General features: G+C 39.3%; 1 protein-coding gene across 1 annotated transcript in view; it reads right to left on the bottom strand.

The window, feature by feature from the left end:
• Window positions 1-24,856, bottom strand: part of GRIP1 (glutamate receptor interacting protein 1) — a 323,990-nt gene that overhangs the window by 39,160 nt on the left and 259,974 nt on the right. Inside the window, exons 8-12 of the mRNA XM_062016662.1 lie at window positions 12,393-12,540; window positions 10,612-10,781; window positions 6,140-6,295; window positions 5,287-5,442; window positions 156-342 (exon numbers count right to left, since the gene is read on the bottom strand). Coding sequence (XP_061872646.1) covers window positions 156-342; window positions 5,287-5,442; window positions 6,140-6,295; window positions 10,612-10,781; window positions 12,393-12,540 — 817 coding nt within the window. The remainder of the gene's footprint in view (window positions 1-155; window positions 343-5,286; window positions 5,443-6,139; window positions 6,296-10,611; window positions 10,782-12,392; window positions 12,541-24,856) is intronic.

Genomic DNA, 24,856 nt, shown 5'->3' with positions numbered 1-24,856 from the left:
TATGAAATATGATTGTCAGAACAGACAGTTTCTTACTTGCCACACTTTCACGGAGCGAGGCCCTGCAATGTATCACAACTCAAAAGCAACAAGCCCTGAGCACTCCAAGGAATGCTCACAAAAACATACATAGCAGTCAGCTGAATGACCCTTACCTTTCTGCTGGACTGTCAGACTCGATATAGGAAATGAGAGGTGGTGAAGACAAGGTCTCAGTAGCAAACACGCTACCCTGGAGCTGTATCCCAAACCCTACTATGGGGTCAGCTGTCAGCACTACTTCAGTGGTTTCGGTGTGGACGACCTGCCCAGCCAAACCAACAGTGCTAGAGGCTAAAGACACTATAAAACAGAGAAGATCAAGAGGAAAGACATTCATACACAGCAGAAACTTCATTGCTCTTTGAGAAAATGGATCTGTACAATAAACTTAGTCAAAAAACCATCTCTTTTAAAGTCAATTTAGGCTACAGTTTACAAATTTTGTATAAACAGTTACGACATATAGGACAATAGAAAACATTGGCTGTATGTTAGAATGCAAAAAGATAGTTCATATACTGAGTAAAATAAATATGTTTGACACTCCCATCCCAAAAATCTCAGAGCATCCTTGAATTCTGTCTGCATGAGGTTGGAGACATGGATGAGCAGAAGTTTCACATAAGCCCAGGGAACTGGAGGCACAAGCCCAGCTGTTTTTCAGATTCCTGTGAGCTCTTCCGAAGATCTCATGGCAACGCATTGTTGTTGTTAGCAATAAAGCACATGGCCCAGGTCTGCTTGCAAGAAATAAGGCTGTCTTCCTCTTGTCCATATTTGCTAGAAGCCAACAATTTGTCAGGCTAACTGGGTACTGTCAGCTAGTCAAAAAATCCCTGTTTTAGCGACCGGTATATCTCAAGAGATTGCGAGAAAAAAAAGTTCTTTTTAGTCTCTCAAAGGACCTGGGGAGTCCTTCTGTGAGAAACACAATCAGCTACTTCTGTACTCCTGACTTAGTCCCTCCCTCCACTCTCACTCTTGTTCTGAACAGGCTGCATTACAGAACAAATCAAGATAAAAACAACATTGAGACTCAATGCAATTACCTATGAAAGGAGAAGACTGCATAATTGCTTCTTTGATCTCTGGCTAAATATCTTTTGTGTCACTGTTCAAACACTCTCAGCAACAAACTACTGTCTTTCATTAAGTCATACACAGAAATTCCAACTACAAAGAAATTTTCCCATACCAGTTCAGACCTCTAAAGTAGTGATAATCCTCCAATGACGAGGATTCTGAAATTTTTCCTGTTATAAATCTATGTCATTACCTCTCCACCTCTTAATTTCCTTCAAGAACCATTTCTTTCTGCAGTCACTACTAAGAATGATTATAAATGGTGGGTGTCAGGAGGTTGGGATATTCCTTTTTTCTATAGTAGCTAGCAACAGGACAAGGGGTGATGCGATGAAGCTGGAACACAAAAAGTTCCACTTAAGTATAAGAAAAAACTACTTTACTGTGAGGGTGAAGGAGCAGAGGCACAGGCTGCCCAGAGGGGTTGTGGAGTCTCCTTCCTTGGAGGTCTTCAAGACCTGCCTGTACATGTTCCTATGCAACCTGATCTAGGTGAACCTGCTTCTGCAGGGGGGTTGGACTAGATGATCTCTAAAGGTCCCTTCCAACCCCTACCATTCTATCTCTATGACTCTATGAAAAGTTCATGGTTTATCTGAGGGACTGTTTCAGAGAATCATAGAATCATGTTAGGGGTTGGAAGGGACCTTTAGAGATCATCTAGTACGATGTTTTTGATTTTTTTTTTCTTAGATGTGGGAAAAAAAAGGTACTTGTTTATACATTATAGATAATATTAGCACAGCTGTACAAAGAGATACAGGAACAGACAAGCAAGAGCTTTCTCTGAAATAGTTTGTGGAAAATCTGATTAATGTGGCATAGGTGGGAGTGATGGTTCCCTTGCAAAAGTTTCACTTTTAAAGCTCCTTTCAACTCAAAACTGTCTTTTCTAAATTACTGTGAATTCTCACTAATTTTCATTTAATTTCCCTTTGTAAGAATTATGTATTATTTCAGTTACTCAATAGCTTCCTTCTAACTGTTTCTTTTATCTGGACTCAGTAAGACACGCTTATACTCAAATGCAAATAATAATAATATTTTCTTGGAAATGGCCACCAGCTTCAGCATTCACTGCATGTGAGAAACAGGTTTCTCCAGCTCTCAGTGCTGCAGAGGCTAAAATATGATTAAACCAGATAAATTCAGAGTTTATATAGTACCATATCCCCTAATGCACCTTCTTGAAATGTCTAAATTTAATGTCTAATTGAAATGTCTAATTTTCTGAGCATTCAAGCTCAGAAAAGTTCAATTTTCTCTTTAAGATCATACAATTAATTGTTAGTTGTGTCCTTGTTCCATATCACTTATGTATCCTTTCCCCCTGTGCAGCAGGCATCTAGCTGACTCTATAACTCTTTTTCTAATGCCCTACCAGGAGCCTAAAAGTCTCATAACATTTATTTCAACTTTTAGGTCAGTTAAAGTTTTAATTCACACTGGGAAATTAAGTTACTACTTGTGGGATTTAAAGCTCACCCCGATGAAATATCTTGATGATGTGGACACTTAAAAGTGTCAGGAACTCTTCCCACTTTCAAACAAAATTTAACAGAAATAGGGAGAAAAAAAGCAGAGATGAAAATGCCCTATCAAAATCATGTAACAGTAGCTATCTGCTAAGTCTCCATAACCACACCCGTGACTTAGAGCACATTGGGTCTTGAAACTCAACAACTGTAGTAAGAAATGCTGCTGTTTCTTGGCTGCTTGATGGATTTGAAGTTTTACAGGCCACGAAGCAGGCTTACTGATTTAAAAAGAGGACACGGATGTATATGTAGTTGCAGGGAACCCCAGTTGCTACTGATAGAGGTACGTTTTAGCATACTTGTGTATTTTTTGTCCAACTCTTAGCAATAGTCCTGGGGGTAGCTTACTATATGCTCTGCAGTTATGCAAACAATAATCCTGAATGTGACGATTATGTACTCGTTACTTTTATTCCTGCATCTGGATGAGAAGCAGCGCAAGATGTATTTAATGATACGTATATGGATTATAATGTCTGCAGTCTACTGCTCTGATCCTTCAGAAACTGTGAAACATTCACAGTTCTTCCAGGTAGCAGCTAACTTCTCTACTGGGAAAACAGTAGCCATGCACATCTAAGACCCTCTCTAATTTCTACCAGATATGCAGCCCTAGTAACTATCATGCAATTTGGTATAAAATTGAGTCTCACTTTCACGTACTAATATGGACCTATTAAAGAATACTTCAGGATTTAAACTTCAGTCAAATAATAACCTAAGTGTTTCCACAATGAATATTATACTTTAAAGAAGAAGAGGGAGAATAACTATTAAAAACAAGCTGTATAAATAATGCATGTGGCAGCAGGGCATGTCTTCAGTTTTTACAGTCACATGCTTGGAAACTGTGTAACTACTACGATGACTGCAAAATGATGGCCATAGAAGTCTTGTAAACCCCTGGTACCATCACACTTCATTGTCACGAATTTTGGCATGATCACATTAAGTTATGCAGGTTTTCCTAAATAATCGGCAGTGTAAACTTTATAGCAGCCTTTACCAATATAGCCTCTTCTTCCCAAATGTCACCCTAAAAGACTTATCAAAAGCTGCATTAATAAAATGATTGCATTGGATTAAAGAAAAAAGAATTCCACTAAAATTAGGGGAGTGTGATTGTCCCACTTAAATCTAACGTCACTGGCCATGTTTTGAACCTTTGCAGGACAGCAAATTGCCAGGCAAGACTTCCTTGAAGGAAGTGTGTCTGAAAAATGTAGTAACATAAGGAACAGCTGACTCAAAGATCCGTAATAGGATTAGCTTTTGGGATTAACATTCCTTTGTTGGATGGAACTGCTATAATATATCACAACTGGAGAACTATTTTTTGCATCCAGCATTATTTTACTATTTAAATCAATTACTATTAGTGTAACATTGCTACTCGTCTCATGTGCACGCAAGGACACCTAAGAGCTGGATCCCTACAATACCATAGCATCTATGGGCACAGTATCTCCCTGTGATCCAAAAGAATACGTTAGAAGGTGACATGTCAACAGATGAGTTGTGAAAAACGGCTGTTCAGATTAAAAATTAAAAAATGCACTTTCAGGCAAATGTTATGTAAAAATCTTTGCTTTACAAAAGAAATAACAAACAAGCAAGCAACAAAAAAACTGCAGGAATGTAAAACCTCAGTTCCTCTCAATTTTTTCCTCACAACACTGCAGTGACTGGCCTTAGTTGGAGGCAGCTGGCTTGCTCTGATTTTGCTACAACCATGGGAAATCTTTAACACAGGGCAGTAGTGCTGTAATGTTCAGCAGCTCATTTTTTTCCCCAGAATGGACCTGTGAGCATTATTAGCCAGAGGAGACAATTTACAGAGCAGTTCTCCCTTCCCTGCTCTGGATGAACTGAGATGCTGAGGATCAAGTGAAGATAGACAAGCCAAAAGGAGAGGCAGCGCTTAAGCGAAGTCTGGGAAACAACACGCTGACATAGCCACACTCTCTCTGGCTCAGTGAATGCTTAGCAATACGCAAAGTGGAACACCATATCCACCCTGGCTTGGGAAATTACTGACTCAGGGGAAATCCATGCTTTAAAACCCAGATAGTGGTCAGAAACAAGGCTATTTAGTCCTCCCCGGTATTTGCTTCTTCACTGTTATTTGTTGTTCTTCCTCCCAAAAATGTCTGTAGAGGTTATGGTGTAGATGTAAACATCAAAAGTGCCTAGGAGATACTGTGGTAAACTCCTCTCCTTCCGTAATATGACAGTTGGTTGAGCTTATGAGAAATCTGGTTTTGACTATTCAGCCATAAATTCTATTTTCCTGATAGAAATGGGAAGAGTTGAAAAGGAATTTTAAAATCACTTTAGTAATGGTATAACAAACTCTTCAAGAATTGTCTAAAGAAAACATTGCTTTATATATTACAGATGAGATAAGCTGCATGGCCTCCACTCATCTCATTTTAACACTGGACAAATACTTTAATGCTGATGTTTCCCAACATCTGCCAGAAACTTCAATTGTTCTCTCACCTGCCTAGTGTGTATATACATATATATATACTAACTAAGGTACTTTGTACCTTTTTTTCCATATCTTCCCCCTCCTCCACCCATTCACTGCACATTTTGAGGAAATGCTGTTACCACCTACAGGAGCTTTTGAAGTCCTTCTTTTTCATCCTCCGCCTCATCATTGTCCCACGCGGGCTGGTGGAGTAGAGGCTGCGAGGTAAGGTCCCCATGTTCAGGGAACTCAAGCTGTATGCACTCATGGAGGTAGGAGAGAAGGATGAAGACACCAAAGCTGCTGTAAGAAATCAAACACTTGGCATACAGCACTCATTCTTCATGGAAGAGTGCGGCACATGCCTGTAACTCATCAGTGAATCAAACAATGTGTATGATGCACAGGAATGATTTGTGCATTTCCAATAAACAAAGACATTAAACTACAAAGGTGACCCTAGGTAAAAGTATAGCCAGCATTTCATGAAAATACCTGCTGGAAACTCACAAAGATACTGTAGATACAAAAAGTACATTCATAGTATACAACTTATTTTAGGTGAAGCATGTTAAATAAAATTTTTCAACACATATCCACGGAGGCAGATCAAAATATCTACATACGCTGATTTTCAAAATGCCTTTTTGTAGTAGGTAATTTCTGACAAAAGATCTTTAAGCAATGCCTTGCATTCAAAAATCATGCTTTATATACACTACTCAAATCTAATGGTCTACTCATGTATCAGAAGAGCTGAAAAATTCACAATTTTCAAGCCTTTTAGTGTCTACAAAAGCTATGTTGTTACAGAAAGGAAAAGGTGTAAAATGTCAGAAATAACCTTGGCTATGGCTATGAAAAAGTGCAGCATCCATAAAAATGAAAAAGTTTTAGTGCCTGAAATGGGAAAACTACGAGTGAAATAAGAGGGGAGGGAGGAGGAGGGAGAAAAAGAGAAGGAGAGAAAATGTCAGTAGGAAACAGTGTGGAACGTTACGAAGGCTTTTTTGAGGAGATGCTTTCTGGAATTTCAAGGCTGGCATCCTGCAATGGTCAGGGTGGTAGGTGTTATAATGGTGGTAGGTGAGGAGGCTGCTGTGGCTGTTCACACAGGAATCCCGGGTAAGTTGGCTGTTGCTTCCTTGAACTTTCACTGCCCGCATGAAGGGATGATGGAAAATCAGAAAACAAAAGGACCAGAGAACAGGAAAAGTAACTGAATTGCACAAGCAAAGAAAAAAGAAGTCCAAAAATGAAAAGAAATTGAAAATAAAATAAAATAATAAATAAACTGGTCATCTTCCTACAGGGAAATGTTAACTTGAGGAACAGAAATCATAGGTTTTTTTCTCAGAATACATGCTTCTGCTTGGGGTGGGTTTTTTTTGTTTTCTTGCATTTGTTTTAAAAAAAGATTAGTAGTGAATCAATTTCTAATCTCACTCAGGCTTTAGGAGCTAAGACTGCAAACTTCCTCAGAAAATGCTAAGATATTACATTGATCGCTAACTGAAGGTTAATAAGTATCTGCTAGCTCAAAAGACCAGTCAAATGCTATACGTAGCCCTGTCTACAATGGACATATTTACTTGCCAGTTATTTCAATTTACTGCATTGACATTTTAATTTTGCCACTATCTATTATTGGCATTATGCTATTCTGTGCAGTAAACGACTTCCCTGGGCTAGCATCAGAAAAACTTTTTCCTGAAGCCTGGTTAATAAAAAGTTGTTATTAATAAGCTGGATTTGCAATTTAATGTTTTCTTTAAACTCGATCTTCAAAACTTTAAAACAATCCTTTTTTTTGTATGAAATTTGAGACCATATTTGACTTATGGTTCTACATATGGGGAATCTGGGATATGCCACAAGCGAAGGCCAGCATTTATCAAAAGAAAGGGAAACATTTCAGTTGATGTGTCAATTATTAAAGGAAAATGACTGAAGCACCCTTTCATTACATATTGTCTAATTGTCATTAAATTCAGCAGTATCTTGTTGAACTGTAGAGGAACACTTCAAATTCACTGAATTTTTGTCTTAAAACCATCAAGGGGTTCACCTATACTATGAAACATAAGTTACAGTCACTGGCCCATGATCTGTATTACCTGTTTCTCTGTGCTATATCTATAGTGGCTGCAGACATGTACTATGTTGCTACATAGCAGGCCATGCTATACTGGACTTTTAGCAGTTGCCAAAGATCTTGACTCTTTAGTCCGGACCCACACCTTGCTTCAAATTTTACTCCGCGAGACAAAGAGTGAAAAAGGTATCTACTGCAGCAAGCACTGTGCAGTGTCAGAAGAAAAAACACCTTTTCAGTTCACTTCCTATTACATAGTAATCATCTACTAATTGTCTGACTCTATTAAACCTTATCTCATGCAAAAGCAATGCCTATCAGCACAGTGAGGAGCACACACTCAGGAAAGGGGAGTATAGGGGCCCACCGTGTCCTCACAGCTGTGTGGGGTAGTTGGGAATCTGGAGGCCTTGGCACTGCTGAGCTTCGTAGCTAGCAACAGGACAAAGGGTAATGGGATGAAGCTGGAACACAAAAAGTTCCACTTAAATATAAGAAAAAACTATTTCACTGTTCAGGTGAGGGAGCCGTGGCACAGGCTGCCCAGAGGGGTTGTGGAGTTTCCTTCCTTGGAGGTCTTCAAGACCCGCCTGGACATGTTCCTATGCAACCTGATCTAGATGACCCTGATTCTGCAGGGGGGTTGGACTAGATGATCCCTAAAGGTCCCTTCCAACCCCTACCATTCTATGATTCTATGCCCTTCATCAGGGTGCCCCAGGCCTACTTCCCTCCCTCACAGCATCCTCACCATGCCCTATCTGAATAAAAATAATCAATTATTTGGTTTCCTCCTCAACAGATAACAAAGGTGAGGGCGAGGTGTTACTGTCTGGCCTATGCCTTGGGATACTTCACCCACTGGCCGCAATGCCAACAACCTCAGAGACTTTGGAAAACCTCATGTCAGCCAGGAAAGTCCCAGAAACAGTAGCGGTAGCCTGAGAACAGCTATGTTTATCTTCCAGACTTATAATTATACCTTCTCAGATGAAACCATCTCCCTGATGACAAGCACAGACAGCAAGATTTCCGAATTTTAACTATGGTGTAAAAATTAAAATTAAAATCTGATAAGAACAATGTGGCCAGGTGTGTTTTCATTATTTTCAAGTTGCTGAGAGCCTTATTTAATTAAAAAGACTGCTTCCAGCAGGAAATTATCTGGTAGTCTTCGATTTTTTTTTTTTTTAATGTTTTATTTTCACCTTGAGAGTAGAGATAAAAATGTCCTACAAAGTGGGAAGGTACACAAATTCAGTTTGATCAGCCTGTAGAAGGGTAATCCCAATTCAACAAAAGTTCTGTAAAAGAAAATACTATCGTGTGTAACCATAGTAATTTAGTGGTAATTTGAGCTATTCCAACCCAGAGTTGTGTACAGTGGATATAAAACTAATGGGGCAGCAAGAGAAATGAACGTTAGCATCACAGTATAAAGGAAAAAAAAACATGAAAAAAATCTGATCTTTTATAGTGCTCTCCATTTTATTTTAGGGTTACAATTTCAATTTATTTTATATACTGACTTGCCTGCCCATTTAAAATTCCTAACATGTTCCCATAAGACCAATAACTGAGCTCAAAAGATACAGCCTTAATGACTCAGCTTATCCCAGACACATAAAGGGAGCTTTTCAAACTCTGCAGCATCTAGGCCATATCACATCTGATGAAAGGTTGTTTCCAAGAGGGAACTTGCTTCCATAAAGATGCATGTTGCATCTTGGTCGTGATATTGGAGTAGCATCACTTGGCGAGGGGCTGAGAAGGGCTGTAAACATCGTAGTTATTCTGCATTATTTAAGAAAGCAGCTTTATTACCTTAAGGAGATTTCTCCCCAAAAGATGCCCTTATGTATCTTTTGCAGATCTCCTCAATATGATTTTGTAATGCCCAGTTCTTAACTCTGTCATGGCAAGAGCATTGCTTTTTCTAACCATCTACACTGGGTCAAGGTGGCTATCACGTTAACACAGTATCTATTTGTTTTAAATGTTGGTTAAGAAAGCAACTGCTTCAAATAATACAATCATCTACACAAATCTTTGGCCTGATACTCATTTTCTGCAAAGAAACAGTCTTCAAAGGTTCTTTAACCAGATAGAAATGGATTGTGTGAAATCTTTGCTTCAAAAAACTGAAAGGTCTGTTTGCAACATACTGTCACAACTGAAAAAAAGGGAAACGTATTGCAAAATCTGGTCTCTATCTCAGTCTGCTTCTGCAGTATCACTCCCTGCTCTCTTGCCCCTCTATCTGACTTAAGGGGAAAGGGGAAAGAGGTGCAGTTGCATAACAGAAGAATATGGTTCTGCAAGGGTGACTTTTTTTTTCACCTTGGTCTCCTCAGACACCAGTTGAATATTTGCCACTCTGACAAACTGACTAAAGCATCGCTTATCCAAGGACAGCCCAAAGACAATAGGTAGGTGTCCAAGAACATTTACCATCACTGACCTTCCTAGACCTCAAAAATCTTGTCTTGGTCTAAAAGAGGAAGAAGCACCGTACTATAGGCTCAGAAAACGGTACTGTTGGTTCATGTGGCAATATAAGTATTTGATGACCCTTGTATGTTGATGACATCCATCAACTTGCAGTATTTTAGACTGAATTTAAGAATACCATGAATTAGCCACTTTCTCAGGATTAGTTATAAGGCAAGACAGGGAGTCCTCATCTTCAAATACTAAGATAGTTTACATATTTTTGATTTGAAAATGGAAAGTCATTCTCTTCAAGCATGTTGGTATGAAATAAGAGTCATGGTGAAAAAGGGTTGGGATCTAGAGAACTGATTCCAGACAAATCTTTTTCATAAGCACTGACAATGAACCCATGAACCAATCTCAGATGTACTTTAAAACACAAGGGCAATATATAACAATACCATTAACAAGAGAACATATGAGGTGGGGGGGTGGGTGTGTAGGGTGGTGAGTTATTTTAGGGGAGAACAGGTGTTATCACTGAAGTAGTCATAACAGACTATCAAGTCAGGATGCTGAAAAGAAATTGGCTGCGGTCCTTCCTCCTGCCTCTAAATGTAAGAAACAATTTAGAGGTTCAGTTACTGAAGTATCTAGTTGCTCCCCAACAATTGCAACAGCAGAGTCAACAGGTGCCTTTATGTACATCTACAGGTGTGCAGAGCCATTTCTCTATAAAACATTTCCCTCTCTACCCATAGGAATCTCAGAGGGCCAAGAAAAAAATCACAGAGCTTCTCAGAAACCACAGAAGCATAACCTGGAGAGGTGAAACAACGTTTACAGACATAATTGCCACAATAGCTTTCTTGGCCATTCAGTAAGGGCAGGCAAAGTAAAAGACAGAAAAAGAACGGGGTATTTGGTGCTACAGATTCCCTTACCGTGCTCTGGGCCTTTCAGTGCAAGACGTGTCTGGTGGTGAGGAAGGATCTCAAGTTTAACATTATCCGCTGCATTCGCCAAAAATTGCGTTGCTTCTGCCAGTGTACAGTACTCCATGCTGGTGCCATCAATGGACAGAATATGGTCTCCTACATGTAATGCACCACATCTACATAAAAGAGGAAAAAACTCAGTATGATCAGGTATGCTCTTTGCTTGGAAAATGTGTTTTACTGCCTTCAAACTGGTCATGACAACTATGAACGTGTTCTCTTTTTTTCGAGAGAGATTTGTGTTTTGTAGGCACTGTGACTGGTCAGACTTTATATCTATTAGTTCAAACCTTAAAAACAATTCAGTTAATACAGTATATACCAGGACATCACTCACAGAACTGGAATGGGGTAGCTGACTATAAAAATATGTGTGAATGGCAGCAGAATAAAATGAAGAGAGCTTAAGGAGACTTGAATAACTTGGTCACATATCCCTCACACAAGCACCCAGTTCATCATTTTTTGAGTTATAATTCAAACATTTATTAGTACAAAAGCTGTAAATGACGATGAAATTATGCAGTAGTCAAACAAATAATGAAACCAGGGCTAGCATGGTGACTTGAGGAGTGGGGTGGGGAGGGGGCTATCTGCTAAATCTCGCTGCACTCAAGAGACTGGCTACTGGATGAGTTGAGAAATGCAAACACAGCAGTCAGCATCCCGACGTACCAGTCAAGTGGACAGCTCCTTTAATTGGTTACCCCCTGTGAAATGGGAAAAAACAGAGGGAGAAAATTAAAGCATCCTGCACCATTGAACTGGAGAACACCCCTGGATCAATGGCCGTCACTCTCAAAGTTTCTACTGTAGGGAAAAGCCCACAGAGGAGCTGTAGACTCACTGCTACAAGTGGGTGCTACCAAAAGCACCATTGTCAAAGAGGAGTTACAAGGTAGGGTGACTGGGGACATGCAGGACGAATTTGCTGCTGAAACATAATATTTAAGGAATTTTTAGATAGAGATATGTATATAGAAATATACTGTATATGTATAAACATGTACACACACACACTCACACACACGCACCCCAGAAAAGACCTCACAGTTCTGCTACAGAGGTTTAGACCACTGGGGAAAAATATCTATCTTTTTAAAAAATGGTTTTAATGGTTTTATTCAAAGCTTTAAATGAGGTGAAAAAAATTACAGCAAAATAATTTCAAAATACAGAAGCCAGTCTTCCTAATACCTCAAACATCTTCTAAAACATCAATAAAAATAGCCAGACATAAGGAGTTCCATTTCACTGTGCCACGAGAATGAGTGATATATTCTAAAAGAACATTTCAAGGTTGCAAAGCCTCAAAATTTACTTCCCTTGACAGCTGTTCCATATTACGGGCTTACTTTAAGAATTCCAGTGGGTTATTCATTTTTTTAAATACTAAACTCTGCCACAGCAGTACGTTTAATAGCCAGAGCAGACCTCTAAATCCCTGAGTTGCATAGTGCAAGCAGACCAATCACATGTTATATGGGGGCTGGCTTATGTCATTGAATAATTCTACATGAATGAGCTAAAGTAAATAGTGTCCTGGAGTCTTAAACTCAGCAGTATGGAACACTGATCTGACAAAGTGCTGATTTTAAGACCTGCAACCTTGAGAGTATGTGGTTCGGTCAATTTATCAAAAAGGGAAAGGTTTCTTTAAAACAAAGCCAAATAAAAGTAGAAAATAGATGTATGGACCTGCAGTGTCAGCCCTCTGTCACACTCACCTGTCTGCAATACTTGCAGATTTGATTTTGTCTATGACAATGACCTGCTTGTTGCAGCACATCGAGGTAGATAGTGCAACCCCAAGAGCAGCACCAGGAGTTTTGGCAACTTCAACTAGCAGTGGTCCAGATGCTGTTGCTACTGAATCTGTTAAAATTAAGACAACAAAAGATAAGTATTATACCAGTGTGGTACTTCTGCCATTTTCATATTTTCCCCACATAAAATCTCCACTGCTATTCCATTTCTCTAACTAGAGAACATGCCACTTTAAGAGATTCTGGAATAGTACCAGTTTAGGTATCAAGAATCAGGTCTTAATGTTGGAAATGATAGAAGGAAGAGGAAGTTTGTGACTCCGGGATGTCTGGAAGTTTCTGAGTGTGTCAGAATCAGACACAGACCAGGTCAGGAAACCAGAATGTTTTAGCATATCACTCTCTTGAACAACTGAAGCTAAAAATTACCTGGAATTTAAAACAGACATGCTGAAGAAAGAGAATTAGTAAAAAAAAGTAGAAAATTATCTGAAAAAAAAAGAATACGTGAATAGGTTAGAGAAGGATGCTAAATTGATTTTTAGAAAAGAAGGGGAAGGTCTGTGGACAACAGCTATAATAACCAAATGAAGAAAGCAAAGAGAAGGTCTACCAGAAATCCCTCACAAAAAGAAAGGACAATTTAGGAGAAAATGAGGAAAGTGGAGGAGGCATGACAGCTAGGAATAATAGAAGTTAAAGCAAAATGTATGTGAGGAGGTTGAGAAGATTCTCATAATACCCTGTCACTGGATAAAGTACTGCCTTGCAACAGGACACCAATAGTAAATGACCAACACTGGAAAAAATAAGTAGAAAAATGCGAGGCAGCAACACTCATGATTGACGACCACAGTGAGGAACTATGCTCAACAGAGACAAGTGCTAGACAGAATAGAGAGAAAAAGACATCAGCCTGCTTCCTAAATGTCAAAACAAAGCAGGCAGTGGTAAGAGTGAAGCACATTCTGGAGACTACCTAAGAACTCCTTCTAATTGATACCCATTGATCAACAACTGATCTCATTGAAGTAAGACATAGTAAACGGCTGTGTCTTTCAAGGACATAAAAAGGCTGAGGCAGCAAGGTGATATCAAAAGCCTTTGGAGCTGCTTACAATCAGAATAAGGAAAAAAATTAATTAAAAAAATACTCATGCTGGAGCAAAGTTACCAAATGTTCTGCTAGCAAACAGAAGAGATTCATACTCAGAGTACTGGAAGCTGCTGGAAGAATACTAAGAAAACACTCAATTGTGATGTCTCTCAGAAGTATCTGAGATTGAAGCTGTAAAAGAACTGCAGCTGGGCTTCAAAGTATAGAGGAGAAGACAGATATAAGATATTCCATTCAGTCTTAAATCTAGAGAATCAGTCAAAAAATGTAATTCTGACACAGAAGAGAAAGATTGGGAAATAGTGTATTATCATACAAAACTAACAAACTATATGATGATACAAGAAACTGAATGACAGCCTGATTAACTAACACTCAGCTAAGGTGCTCTTCCTAATTGGAGTAATGTAGGTAAACTGGATATAGAAATGGAGTGAAAAAAGGTGCTTGGATGGACTAGTGTACAGTGCCAGTAAAATGTTAGTTAATTACTTTATAGAACTCCTTTTACCCTCACAACTTGAAATAATTTTTATATTTTGTTGCCTTTCTTCCAGTTAGAAGTAGAGGATTTGAAGGGGAGATCCTGTATTTTTGAAAGTGCCTATTTAATTTCAGTGATTCCTTTTTGTTCCCAACTGTGACTGACTTTTTGAAGGCTGAAATTCTACAGGCACTACCAAAATAAGCTGTTCTGCAAAAGTGAACAGACTTTCAACTGTAGCCCAAAAGAAGAGTCCACCTGGTAGTGTTCTTGTCTGGAGCTTCAGGCACTAAATAGTTTTACAGCTGGATGAACTGCCCTCAGCAGCTCCCTGTCTTTCTCTAGTAACTAAAGAAGGAGGTTATCATAACCCAACTGCTGCTTAGATGCCTTGGTTAAGGGTGTGTGTAAGGCGGGATGCACAGGGTGACTTGCATGCAGCCAAATAAGGATGTTCAGCAGAGCAGAACTTAAGAATTCCCAATTGCTATTCCTGTGCTGACAAACAAGTATTTTCTTCTTGAATATTCTGGTGGTTTCTGATACTACAAACAAGCTCCTTTTTACAAACATACAGGAAAAAAACCTCAAACAATACTTGTCACCAGCACTATGACAAAGGTTTGAACTTGCATCAATACAGAAAATGGCAAAACTCAACTTGTTATTGGGCTTCTGCAAGTCCTGTCTGTAATGACTGCCTTGAGGAGAGGAAACTAAATGCAAGTATCTGTTGAGAATGAGTAAATCTTTCAAGATGCTGCTCCTGAGTTACTTGAGAAATGCACGATCAGCTTATGCCCTTGCATTATTTCCCAGGTGCCTGCTGAAATGCACAGGGAAGGCAAACCAAGGCAGACAGGATGAATAAATATTATAACTACATTAGAAGAACCAGAAGAGAAGAAATGGACGGTGTCTAACTGTGGAAAATAAACACAAGGAATAGAAATCAGAAGGCAATAATCAAGCACACATTCCCTGACAGAGAAGGATTAGATTATCATGTTGAAGTAAAGCATGGATATGAAAAATGAATCACACAGGTATAAATTATTCACGTGTGAAGATGTTTCAGTCATTAAGATATTTACACTGTGACTGAAGCACTTACATACTATGTTGATTTATTGGCTATGTAATTACATAGGATATACTGATGAATGTTTGTGTGAAGAATGCTCTAGATATTTGATTTTGTTAATAATTTTCCTCACTTTTGAGCACTGCATCTCAATCAGTACAAGAGGCTTGATTAAAACCTCCCAGAGGAAGCAGCATTGCTCTCTGCATGCTAATACATTTCTTCAGGCAGATAGAAGCACACCTTTTTTATTTGACAGCTTAAATCACTGGCAACAAGGGTTTTTATACTGAATATACTTTTATGATGTGTAAATATACTATATGATATATAAAAGTTTTGAATAAAAACTCACCTCAAAAGATAGTCATGATATTTAAAGTTAAAAAAGATCTTTTTTTATCCCGATTTCCATTGGAAACAGAACCTGAGTGATCACATTACATGCATCCTAATTTTTAAATGTATGTGCTTGCTAAACCTTGCCTATCCTCGTGGCTTGTTGAATCCAGTTCAACAACTGGTGGGTAGTGGAAGACAGAAAATATCTTTAGGATTCCAACAGTAGGGTGAGCCAAAAAGTGAGCTGCTTTTATTAGGCTGCAGAGAATCTACATGTGAAACATCTATAAATGCCCTAAAATGGGAAGAGCTTCAGTCATAGCTTGCAATCAATATTGACTCTAAATCCATAGGAAATCAAACCTTTTTTCTCTTTATGGTTTTTTCTTTCCAAAGCCTTCTCGTGCTTCAAGCTGTGAAGTACTGCTATACTGTGAGCATATTCCTGTAGGAACACCGAGCTCTCCGTTCCTATTATCTCTGCTCTCCAGCTTCCCAGTTCTCTAACTGGAAGGTTTTGGATGCTTTATTTTTATTTTTTTTTCAGAAGGCATGGCAACAGAAGGTACAAATAATTTGCTGAGCAGCTCAGAAGAGACAGACAAAGACGATGGGTGTCAAAACAGATTTTGACCTTAAAGAGCCAGCTGAACCTGTTGAAAGACACAGCTCCACAAGACTGTTATTGATCTTTCCTGGATGCTGCTGTATCTTCTAGCAGTGATATCTGTGGACAAACAAGTGGATATCTTACTATCTCACACTATTTTTATCTCAACAAGCTCTTTTCTTGTTAGCTATCCACAGGCTAACATTTTTTTTCACCTTAATATAGTACATAGTAGGTTCACGTAGCCTTCTCTGTTGTTTTTGTGATTCTCTGACTGCAAGTAGTAAAAAAGAAAATAAAATTCAGCAAGTCTGTGCCAGTTCAGACCAGTAAACAAATGCAAAGCTCCTCAAAACTGCAGTTCTCCCAAAGTAAAGTTTTAATGCTTTTGTAACAACACATTCACAGATCTAAATGTGTCTCACTCCTGTCAAACTAGAAGACAGTTTTTCACAGAAGCATGTTTTCTTGGTGTATATATATATATATATATATATATATAAAATATATATAATATATATATATATATATTTTAAAAAGTGCTCCTCTCTGCTCCTCACATCTTTCTTTGTTCCCTTTGTACAAAATCTTTGCATCCCAAAGACAGTGAGCAGAGCAGCACCTCTCTCAGGTAGGAGTTTTATTTTGTCCATTTGGGTTTTATTTTGTCAGCACATCCAATTCTATCTTATCTTTCTGTTTTTGTAACCTTAATACCCAGTAATGTGTGCCACATGCTCAGACCAATCAAGAAAGCATATTATTAATTAGAACAAAGGGACATCCAGATTATATTTTCAGAGCAGTTCACCTCATTAAGGTCAGGCCATATGACACCTGGATTATCTTGCTATAACTCTCCTAAAAGGAAAAACATCTTAAATCCCCAAACCACAATTTCCAGTAGCAATGTCCAAAGACTGAACCAGTAGCTGGATGCATTACAGAGATGTATTTTAGTGAAGTTAAACATTGTTGGAGAAATGGAAAAAATCTGAAATCTCTGACACTCCTTTAAGAGCAAAACACTGTAAAGTTTACAGCAAATCATTTGGGAGAAATCATTTTGAATCCCCCCATGGCTCCAAAATGGCCTACACTTTATACTTGCTTTCCTCTGCTCTCTCTGTGCTCATTTCAATTCACAAAAATCAATGATTCTTTTCTAGCACCTGCTCAGAAATCATCCATGCTACAGCTCTGATGTATATGAACAGTCACTGATTGTTCCCCAAGGAACCTGTTGGGCAAAGCCTCATATAGGGACTCTAACAAGTCCTTATATGCAGGAATGTATGGCCCTCTCCTTGAACTTGCTTTCTTTAACAAAAACACAAGTTTTTGGTGTGTGTGATCCAGTAAGAGTTACAGAAAGTGTCCAGTGCAAATCAACCTACTGCAGCCATTTCTCACTCTAGAAAGTTTGAGACAACTGACACATCACCGCCAGAAGTAAGTGTGTAAGGCACAGAACTGCATGATAGCAGTTCCAGCTCCTGCTGTCAGATCTGGGCTGTTATTTGCTGTATCTCAGTTACAACAGGGTATTTACAGAACAACTGATGCTGAGGAACCGGCAGCAGGAGTAGTTGTGTCAGTCCACTCAGAATCAGCGTTAGGCATTAGCATCCCTGCTTCTTGTAGGAAGCAACTGCAGTCAAAACAGTAGAACTATTTTTTTTTCTTTTTCCCCCAGAAATGGCTCAAAATTTCAGGTGTCAGACATACCACAGGTTTGTCACCAGAAGAGCTTTGAGTATTTGTCATTCCTTTGGAAAGCTAGATTGCTAAAAGGCAAAAATAAGAGTCTAAGCATTTCTTACAGTGCACTTAAAATCCATGGCCAGTTGTATAAATTTGAGCCCAGGTAACCAACCCAAACAATGGCCAGAACTTCTAACAGAGTGGATGAATTTTGTTTCTGAGACCTGTGACACTCCATATAGACCATTTTGCAATGCCCTTTAACACGTCTCAACTGACAGTTGAGCAACATAAAAGCACTCAGGGATTCTGAGTGCATTCACAGCTACTTTTTTTTGTTAACCAGCAGACTATTCCTTACTGTCAAACAGGATCTTAAATTGCACTTAATGAATCTTGTCATCCTCCCTGTGGTTTGCTTATTGCATTCTTGAGGACTGGGTTTTTTAAAGAAATGAGTATCCAACCCAGAAGGAAGGGTCCATTAAAATGCTCTCTCTATAAGACTGATAAAAGTTATCACACCTCCTTACAATCCACTGGCAAGATCATATGCCTGTCTGCAGCAGTGAGACTCATAATCCTCTGCTGAACTCTGGCCCTGCTATTTCCCTACTGTCATGTTTCCCTGAGACTGCCCGAGTGGTAGGTGGTCAACCTCCTCCAGTTGCTTGACTTTCCCATGGTCTCCAGCAAAACAAGAGCCAAAACCCCAGAAACGGCTAGTTATCTCACTGTGCAACAGGCAGATCTGCTGGGAGCAGGGAAGCTTTTCTCCACCTTTCTCCCTCCTCCATGCTTCTCTCTACTAACACATCTTTCCTCCTCTTTTCCTAGTTTTGTAGCTCACAGTCATGGATGCAAAGAGATGAAAATGTCCACTTTTGGTATGGATTTTAATTGCCTGTGCTAAGTACCATGCCATACCACATCAGCCACATCCTAAAATATGACTTATTTTGTGGACATTTTAAATTTCCTTTGTAGCAGCATTTTCATTCACCGATATTTATAACCAACTAGATGATGAGCTAAGTCTCCCTTACAAACACAGAGGTGATTGATTTAAATACTAAAATTTTGCAGGTGGGAGGCTGCTTATTTATGTAATACTCTTTCCTTGGACTTCAAAATCATTTGATTTCAACAAATCCCTAATCTCCATTTTGCAAACCCAGGAATATTGATGACTTTTTTTAAAAGATGATCTAATTATGAAATTGAGATTGGGATCATAGCTCAATGGTTTTGAAGAGGGAAAGTATCAGCAAGGAAGAGAGGCAGGAATAAGATGTCTGCCATGTCTAAAGGGTGCAGAAACAACATTCAAGATGCCCTACAGCTGGGTACTGCCATTGACATACATTTAGAGCAGTATTACTTGATTCCTCATACTTTCATGACTATAAAAGTCGTAAGTAAACCATACACAGGACCAGGGTACTGGCCTTGGTATTCTGTTCTACTAATACTGCATAATGTTTGCACCCTGGCTTTCTTCATGCTTCATTTAGCACAATAACCTTTTTTATCTCCTATCTTACTGGAAACTAGAATCAATGTTGGCTAGCAAGCTCTGATAATGATGTCTGAAAAGTTAAAAGTCATTGACAGTGTTTCTAATTCTCTCCTGAAAGTTAGAATACAAAAAATATATTAATAAGCTTAACAACATGTGAGACTTCACCCTAAAATACATTTTGGAACCGAGTAAGCTGACATTATATATTGCAAGCAATATGTGGGGAGAGATGTTGGTAGTTTCTTTAATAATAAAGCAACTATTTAAAAATTAAATACAGTTCTTGTTCAAAGGGTCAGTGGCAGTCTCCAAGGCCCAACTTATAACCCACCATAAAATATGTATGCAACTTGTGTTCCCCTGATTATGGAGTATCTGTGTGTTTCAGGCAGGCTGTGGAGTGAGCAACAGTTGTTCTAATTTTACCTGGCTCAGATAGGATTAGAAGGGCAAGAAAAATTATAAGACACTGTATTTTTCCTTACTGCTGGCAACAGCACTGGGCTACTAATTGAAAGAAAGCTCACAGAATCCACAGAACTGCATGAAATTGCTGCTAAGGAAAAAAAACCCTCACTGATGGCATTTTACACCCTGTCGCATTTAGAATAATCAGTTTACGAAAAACAAGAATAATTTCAAGAGGATGCCAGCAGAATGAGTGATAATGAAATCAGAGAGACCTCTCAACCTCAGGAGACATTCTCTAAATGAATGTGCCACCTGTCTCCTCCCCTACACAGAAGAAATGTCATACTCTTGTCAAATGACTGGCACAGTCTTCCCATTTTCCTCTTCTTGCCAAATTCCTGCAGTTCGTTTATATGCCTTAATTCAGACAAGTTCTTCAAATCAAAGGCTTGGGAGCTGTCTTCACTTAATTTCATACTTTGCAACCTTAGCCTTATCATCCTTATTGGCTCAGAAATGTCTGCTAATCAGCTAAGAACCATCCCTGCCTTCAAAGTGCTCACACCAGTGTGGGTGGAGATGTACTTAAAATGTGCTCGGAGGCTTTCTCAGGCTTTCTCTCATGTTCAGACCACAAAAGCTGGCCTAAACCCTTTTTGCTTAAAAGACTTTGCACAATTCTTGGGATACCCCTTCCTCCTCCTAAATCTGTTTCATGCTTTGATATCTTTCATTTTTTTACTTGGTCTCCTCTCTGCTCAAAAGCATCATTAAATCCCAATCTCTTCTTAACCTGTATCTTTTTGTGTGTCCTCTTAAGTTAAACCTCAATTTGCGCATTGTTGAATTTACAACAGACAGGGGACACGGAGGATGGAACCCTACAGAAGATCCTAGATCTGCCTCTGAGGCTAGTCTGAATGTATTTGAAATAAGCCCAGGATCTGAAATTTCTTGTAACCTTGAAAATGAATACTACACAGAAAAACTCAGGTGGCACTTAAAGAACTATTGAAAACCCAAATCTCCACCTCTGATGGCCGAACATGATTTCAGAACTTGAGAGCCTACAAATACACCTTTATGGTTAGTTTTGCAATCTAGGCCTCAAACACTACCTTTCTATTGAAGGATGGCTCCTGAAAACTGCCCTGAAACACTAAGTAGCATTAAACTGATTGTGAAATGTTTGCAGAAGTCAGTAGTGATGGAATTCTGTCCCCCAAAACAGTGCAAATAATATTCAAAGTCTTCTGATGAGATCCTGTTATCCAAAATACTTTTTTCTCTATTGCACAAAGCACAGATAAAAACACAGAACCATCAAATCATAGAGTGCTTTCGATTGGAAGAGGTCCTTGAAGATCATCTAGTCCAATATTCCTACCATGGTCAAAGAACATTTTTACTAGTCCAGGTTGCTTAAAGCCCTATCCAACGTGGCTTTGAAAACTTCCAGGGATCCACAAAAGATCCCAGTGGAAAACATCCACAGCTTGCCTGGGCAACCTGACAGACAGATAGGTATGTACAAAGGAAACTGTCATACTTATTTTTTATTGCAAGTACAACAGGAAATAAAATACACAAGAACTTTGATTTCTTCAAAACACTCCAGCTCTTGCACCATTCTTTACCTGACTAATCACAACAACTAGAACAAATAAGGACAACACAATCTGCTCCTCTGCCTGCAAACTAAGACACAGCTGGTGTGTCAAATCTTACATCTGCCAGCCTTGAAAGTATGCCTGCAAGTACACACTACTACAGATAATATAAAGTGCTGCAGTACCCATAAATTATGTCTATTTGCCATAATGACCCTAAGTTTCCATCAAACGGGAACAGTATTAATTATAGTGGGACTGGATTCTCTTCAAAAGCCTACAGAGTACAAAGCTCATCGATGCCAGCACTTGACAGATGGGAACAAACACTGCTAACACCCAAACTTTGTGTTGAGCTGACAGTTCCCATCTGCCCAGGGCTCTACCAGCGTAGTGCTGTCTTGGATAATCCAAAAAGTTTCAGAGCAAAAGTATGCCCTGAACGGTTTGGGCATGTTGATAAGAGAGCTAGCATGCACACCAAACAGTCAAGTCAAATAAGGACACGTCAAGTGCTGTGGCAGCGAGGTACCTGAGCTGTATCTGTCTCCCCTGTCACGTCACAGGGGTGACCTGAGGCCCTGGAAGCACCAGAGCCACAGGAGCGAGGCGCCAGACCTGTGACCACTTCTGCCTCTCACCAAGGTGGCTGACCCAAGTGGAATCCTGCTCCCATGTGGCTGGGCTGCCTGGCATACTTGAGGTGTAACCCTGGACCTTGCTCCTGGCTCCTCTGTACCGAGCCACACTGTCTCATACATTCATAGTTACTTACTATTTGCATGCGTTAGTGACCCCTGTGCATGAGTCATGTACAGTCCCTGGCTTGGAAAGCTGACTTTGAGTGTGCTTCTGCTAAGAAGACTTGATTTGGTTGAACAGGCAGGAGGTTTCAGTCCAGTCTAAAACTCTTCTCTGCAAAGCCTATTAGGTGAGCACAAACCAGAAAAAAAACCCCAAATTGAAGTAAGCTCTACATCATTGTCCATAACAGATAAGACAAATTTCTGATGCTACAAGTTCGTACTATTGGTACCACTTTTTCCCCAAAACCTTTGATTTCTTGTCAATAATCTGTGCTCTAGCACAGCTGTCTTATAAATAATTAGTGCATTGGCACAGACATGGTATAAAATGCTACCATGCGGAAGCTTGAGGCTGAGATCTGACCTTGACATTTATGCACTGAGGAAAAGAGTGAGAGCTTTGTAGCTCTCAGGGGTTGCACAGGATGTTTTGCCATTCAGTGTCAACAACTCATGAAATGAAACTTTGGGAGAATAAGTCAGGAAACAAGTTTACTAACTGCCCTCTCTTTCAGCTTCGGTATTGCCCGAGCAGCAGTTTAGCAGAAACATTTAAAAGAAATAGAGAAAGTAATTTAGGTAAATTGCCCTCAAATCCAACACAGAAGCCAGGGTTCTGAACATAAGCTCTTTGATCCCACATGCCAAACCAATTTGGGATTGCTTATCTGGTGCTTATGTATTTCCAGCTTTTCCCTTCCCAGTGCTTGTTCCAAGCAACACAGAAACAGCGCTACTGGGAGTATTCACACGGTTAAAGTAAAAGAAAGTTTCTGTGTCTCCTGTCCTACGCAGCACACATTTCCAGCAAAAACAGTCCTCTACATTTCTTCTCCTGAAATCCCCATCAAGTAATAGCCTCCAGAAACCCAAGCACCTTGTTACAAGACAGTCTCAGCAGTGAGAAACGCAGCCTCCTCTGCAGGCAGCCTGCCAGCTTGTTACTGGGGTCACCCCTGGCAAGGGTCCTGTGGCTCCTCCTTTGCCACAGCACAAGCCATTTACTTCCTGCCAGAGCAGCTCCTGCTGCCAGGCTCAGAGGGACTCCAGGTTCTCTAATGCTTCTGTCTCATGACTTTCTTCTTTTTGAAGATGTTCCAGTGCTCATAAGTTATGCAGATTTGCAATTCAGTAATTACTGAATGTGTGTAAAGAAGAAACTGTGAAAAGCTTTTTCCAGGTGTGGGGTTTTTTGGTTTATTTTTTTGGTTTGTTCTGTTTTCTTTTTTAACCAGTGAAAATCCACCCAAATTTATCTAAGCTGTAGAGACCTTGAAAAATTAGAGGTCACAGTGCTCAGAAGGGGGCTATATTCCATTCAACACTGCTGAGCTGATCAGAACAGAAAGACTTCACTTATGCATATTGTAAAAACCCAAATGAGGAGTTGATTAAAGCCAGCAGAACATCAATATAAATCATTATAAAAATACATGCACATTAAAAAAAAAAGCTCAGAAGTGTCTGTTTACAAATAGAATGACATTAAAAAGAAAACATTATGGTCACCATGTGGGCACAAAGCACTTCAAATTTAATGAACCCCAGACTGAATATTGCTTGGATGAACTTGTTTTTACCTCCCTTCTTTAATTAAATAATCAGATATTCTTCCTTCTTCAGGAGCCTCATGCAGAAGGTAGAGAGTGATCATTTAATGAGAAGCAACGGTTTTCCCTTTTTTTACCATGCTCATGCCTTAATTACTCAACAGTGTTCTCAATGTTCTCTGAGGATATGTGGTGATAGGAGAGCTATTATATGGTGCAGCCTCTGAATATTCATTACCACATGTGTTTATTAATGATTGTGTCTTATAACCACCCTTCAGAGCAAAATCATGGCATTTTCCCCACTGTAAAGATCAACAAAGATTAAAGAAATGAAGTTTGAAAGCATCTGTTAGTCCAGAGAGGACAATCTGAGACACCTACACTGGGATTCACTGCACCAAAACATCTGTAGAGCTGACCTGAGGTAGCTACACCTTAGCTTGAGGCATAAACTCCTAAATTGGCATTTAAAATACGTTTTGCCTGCCCTAGTTTAGGCATCTACATCAAGAGTTATTCTTTAGAACACTTATCCCACTTGACTGTTTTTCAGAACACTTAGTACTATGCAATAGTACTGATGAAGGAAAAACATACTCAATGATTCAAATTAAAATCTGTATCATAATACATGTGCTCCAAGGCATCTGAGTAGGGCTGCATGGGCATCATCTCTAATACTTGCATTTTCTATCCCCAAAGAGTTGAACTGAAAGGAACTTCACAAAGACAAGAAAATACTTCCCTCAATATACACAAAATCTTTTGGAAAAGTTGTCACAAAATGCTACTTCTCCTGAGCAGACTGAGCTGTATCCTTTTAAAGACTTCCAAACGTAGCTAAGTCGAGGTGGATTTTCTGGGATAAGCAGAAGATACTTTCCTGAAAAGAGCTTCCTCTCCCTCAACTAGTACCTACTACTGAATTGCACGTTCATATTCCAGTGCTCTGGAAAGAACATCTCCTCAAAGAAAAACTTCTCCAACCTTCTCATATGCAAAACAACTTTCTCAAACCTCATTCATGGAAATGGCAGAACAACTTTTCAATTTTGCTTGAAAATATGAAAAAAAAAAAAAGCAGACAGGCAGTTACTTGGGGGTAGGCAGAAGAGAATCACAAGATAAACGTTGGTGTAAACTGGTTTTCACTGTACTTAAAATCATGGGTTTAAGTGTGAG

The sequence above is a fragment of the Colius striatus genome, chromosome 1 (assembly GCF_028858725.1).
Source record: "Colius striatus isolate bColStr4 chromosome 1, bColStr4.1.hap1, whole genome shotgun sequence".
NCBI lineage: Eukaryota > Metazoa > Chordata > Aves > Coliiformes > Coliidae > Colius > Colius striatus.
Note: the sequence above shows the minus strand (reverse complement) of the source record. Positions and strands in the feature narration are given on the sequence as shown.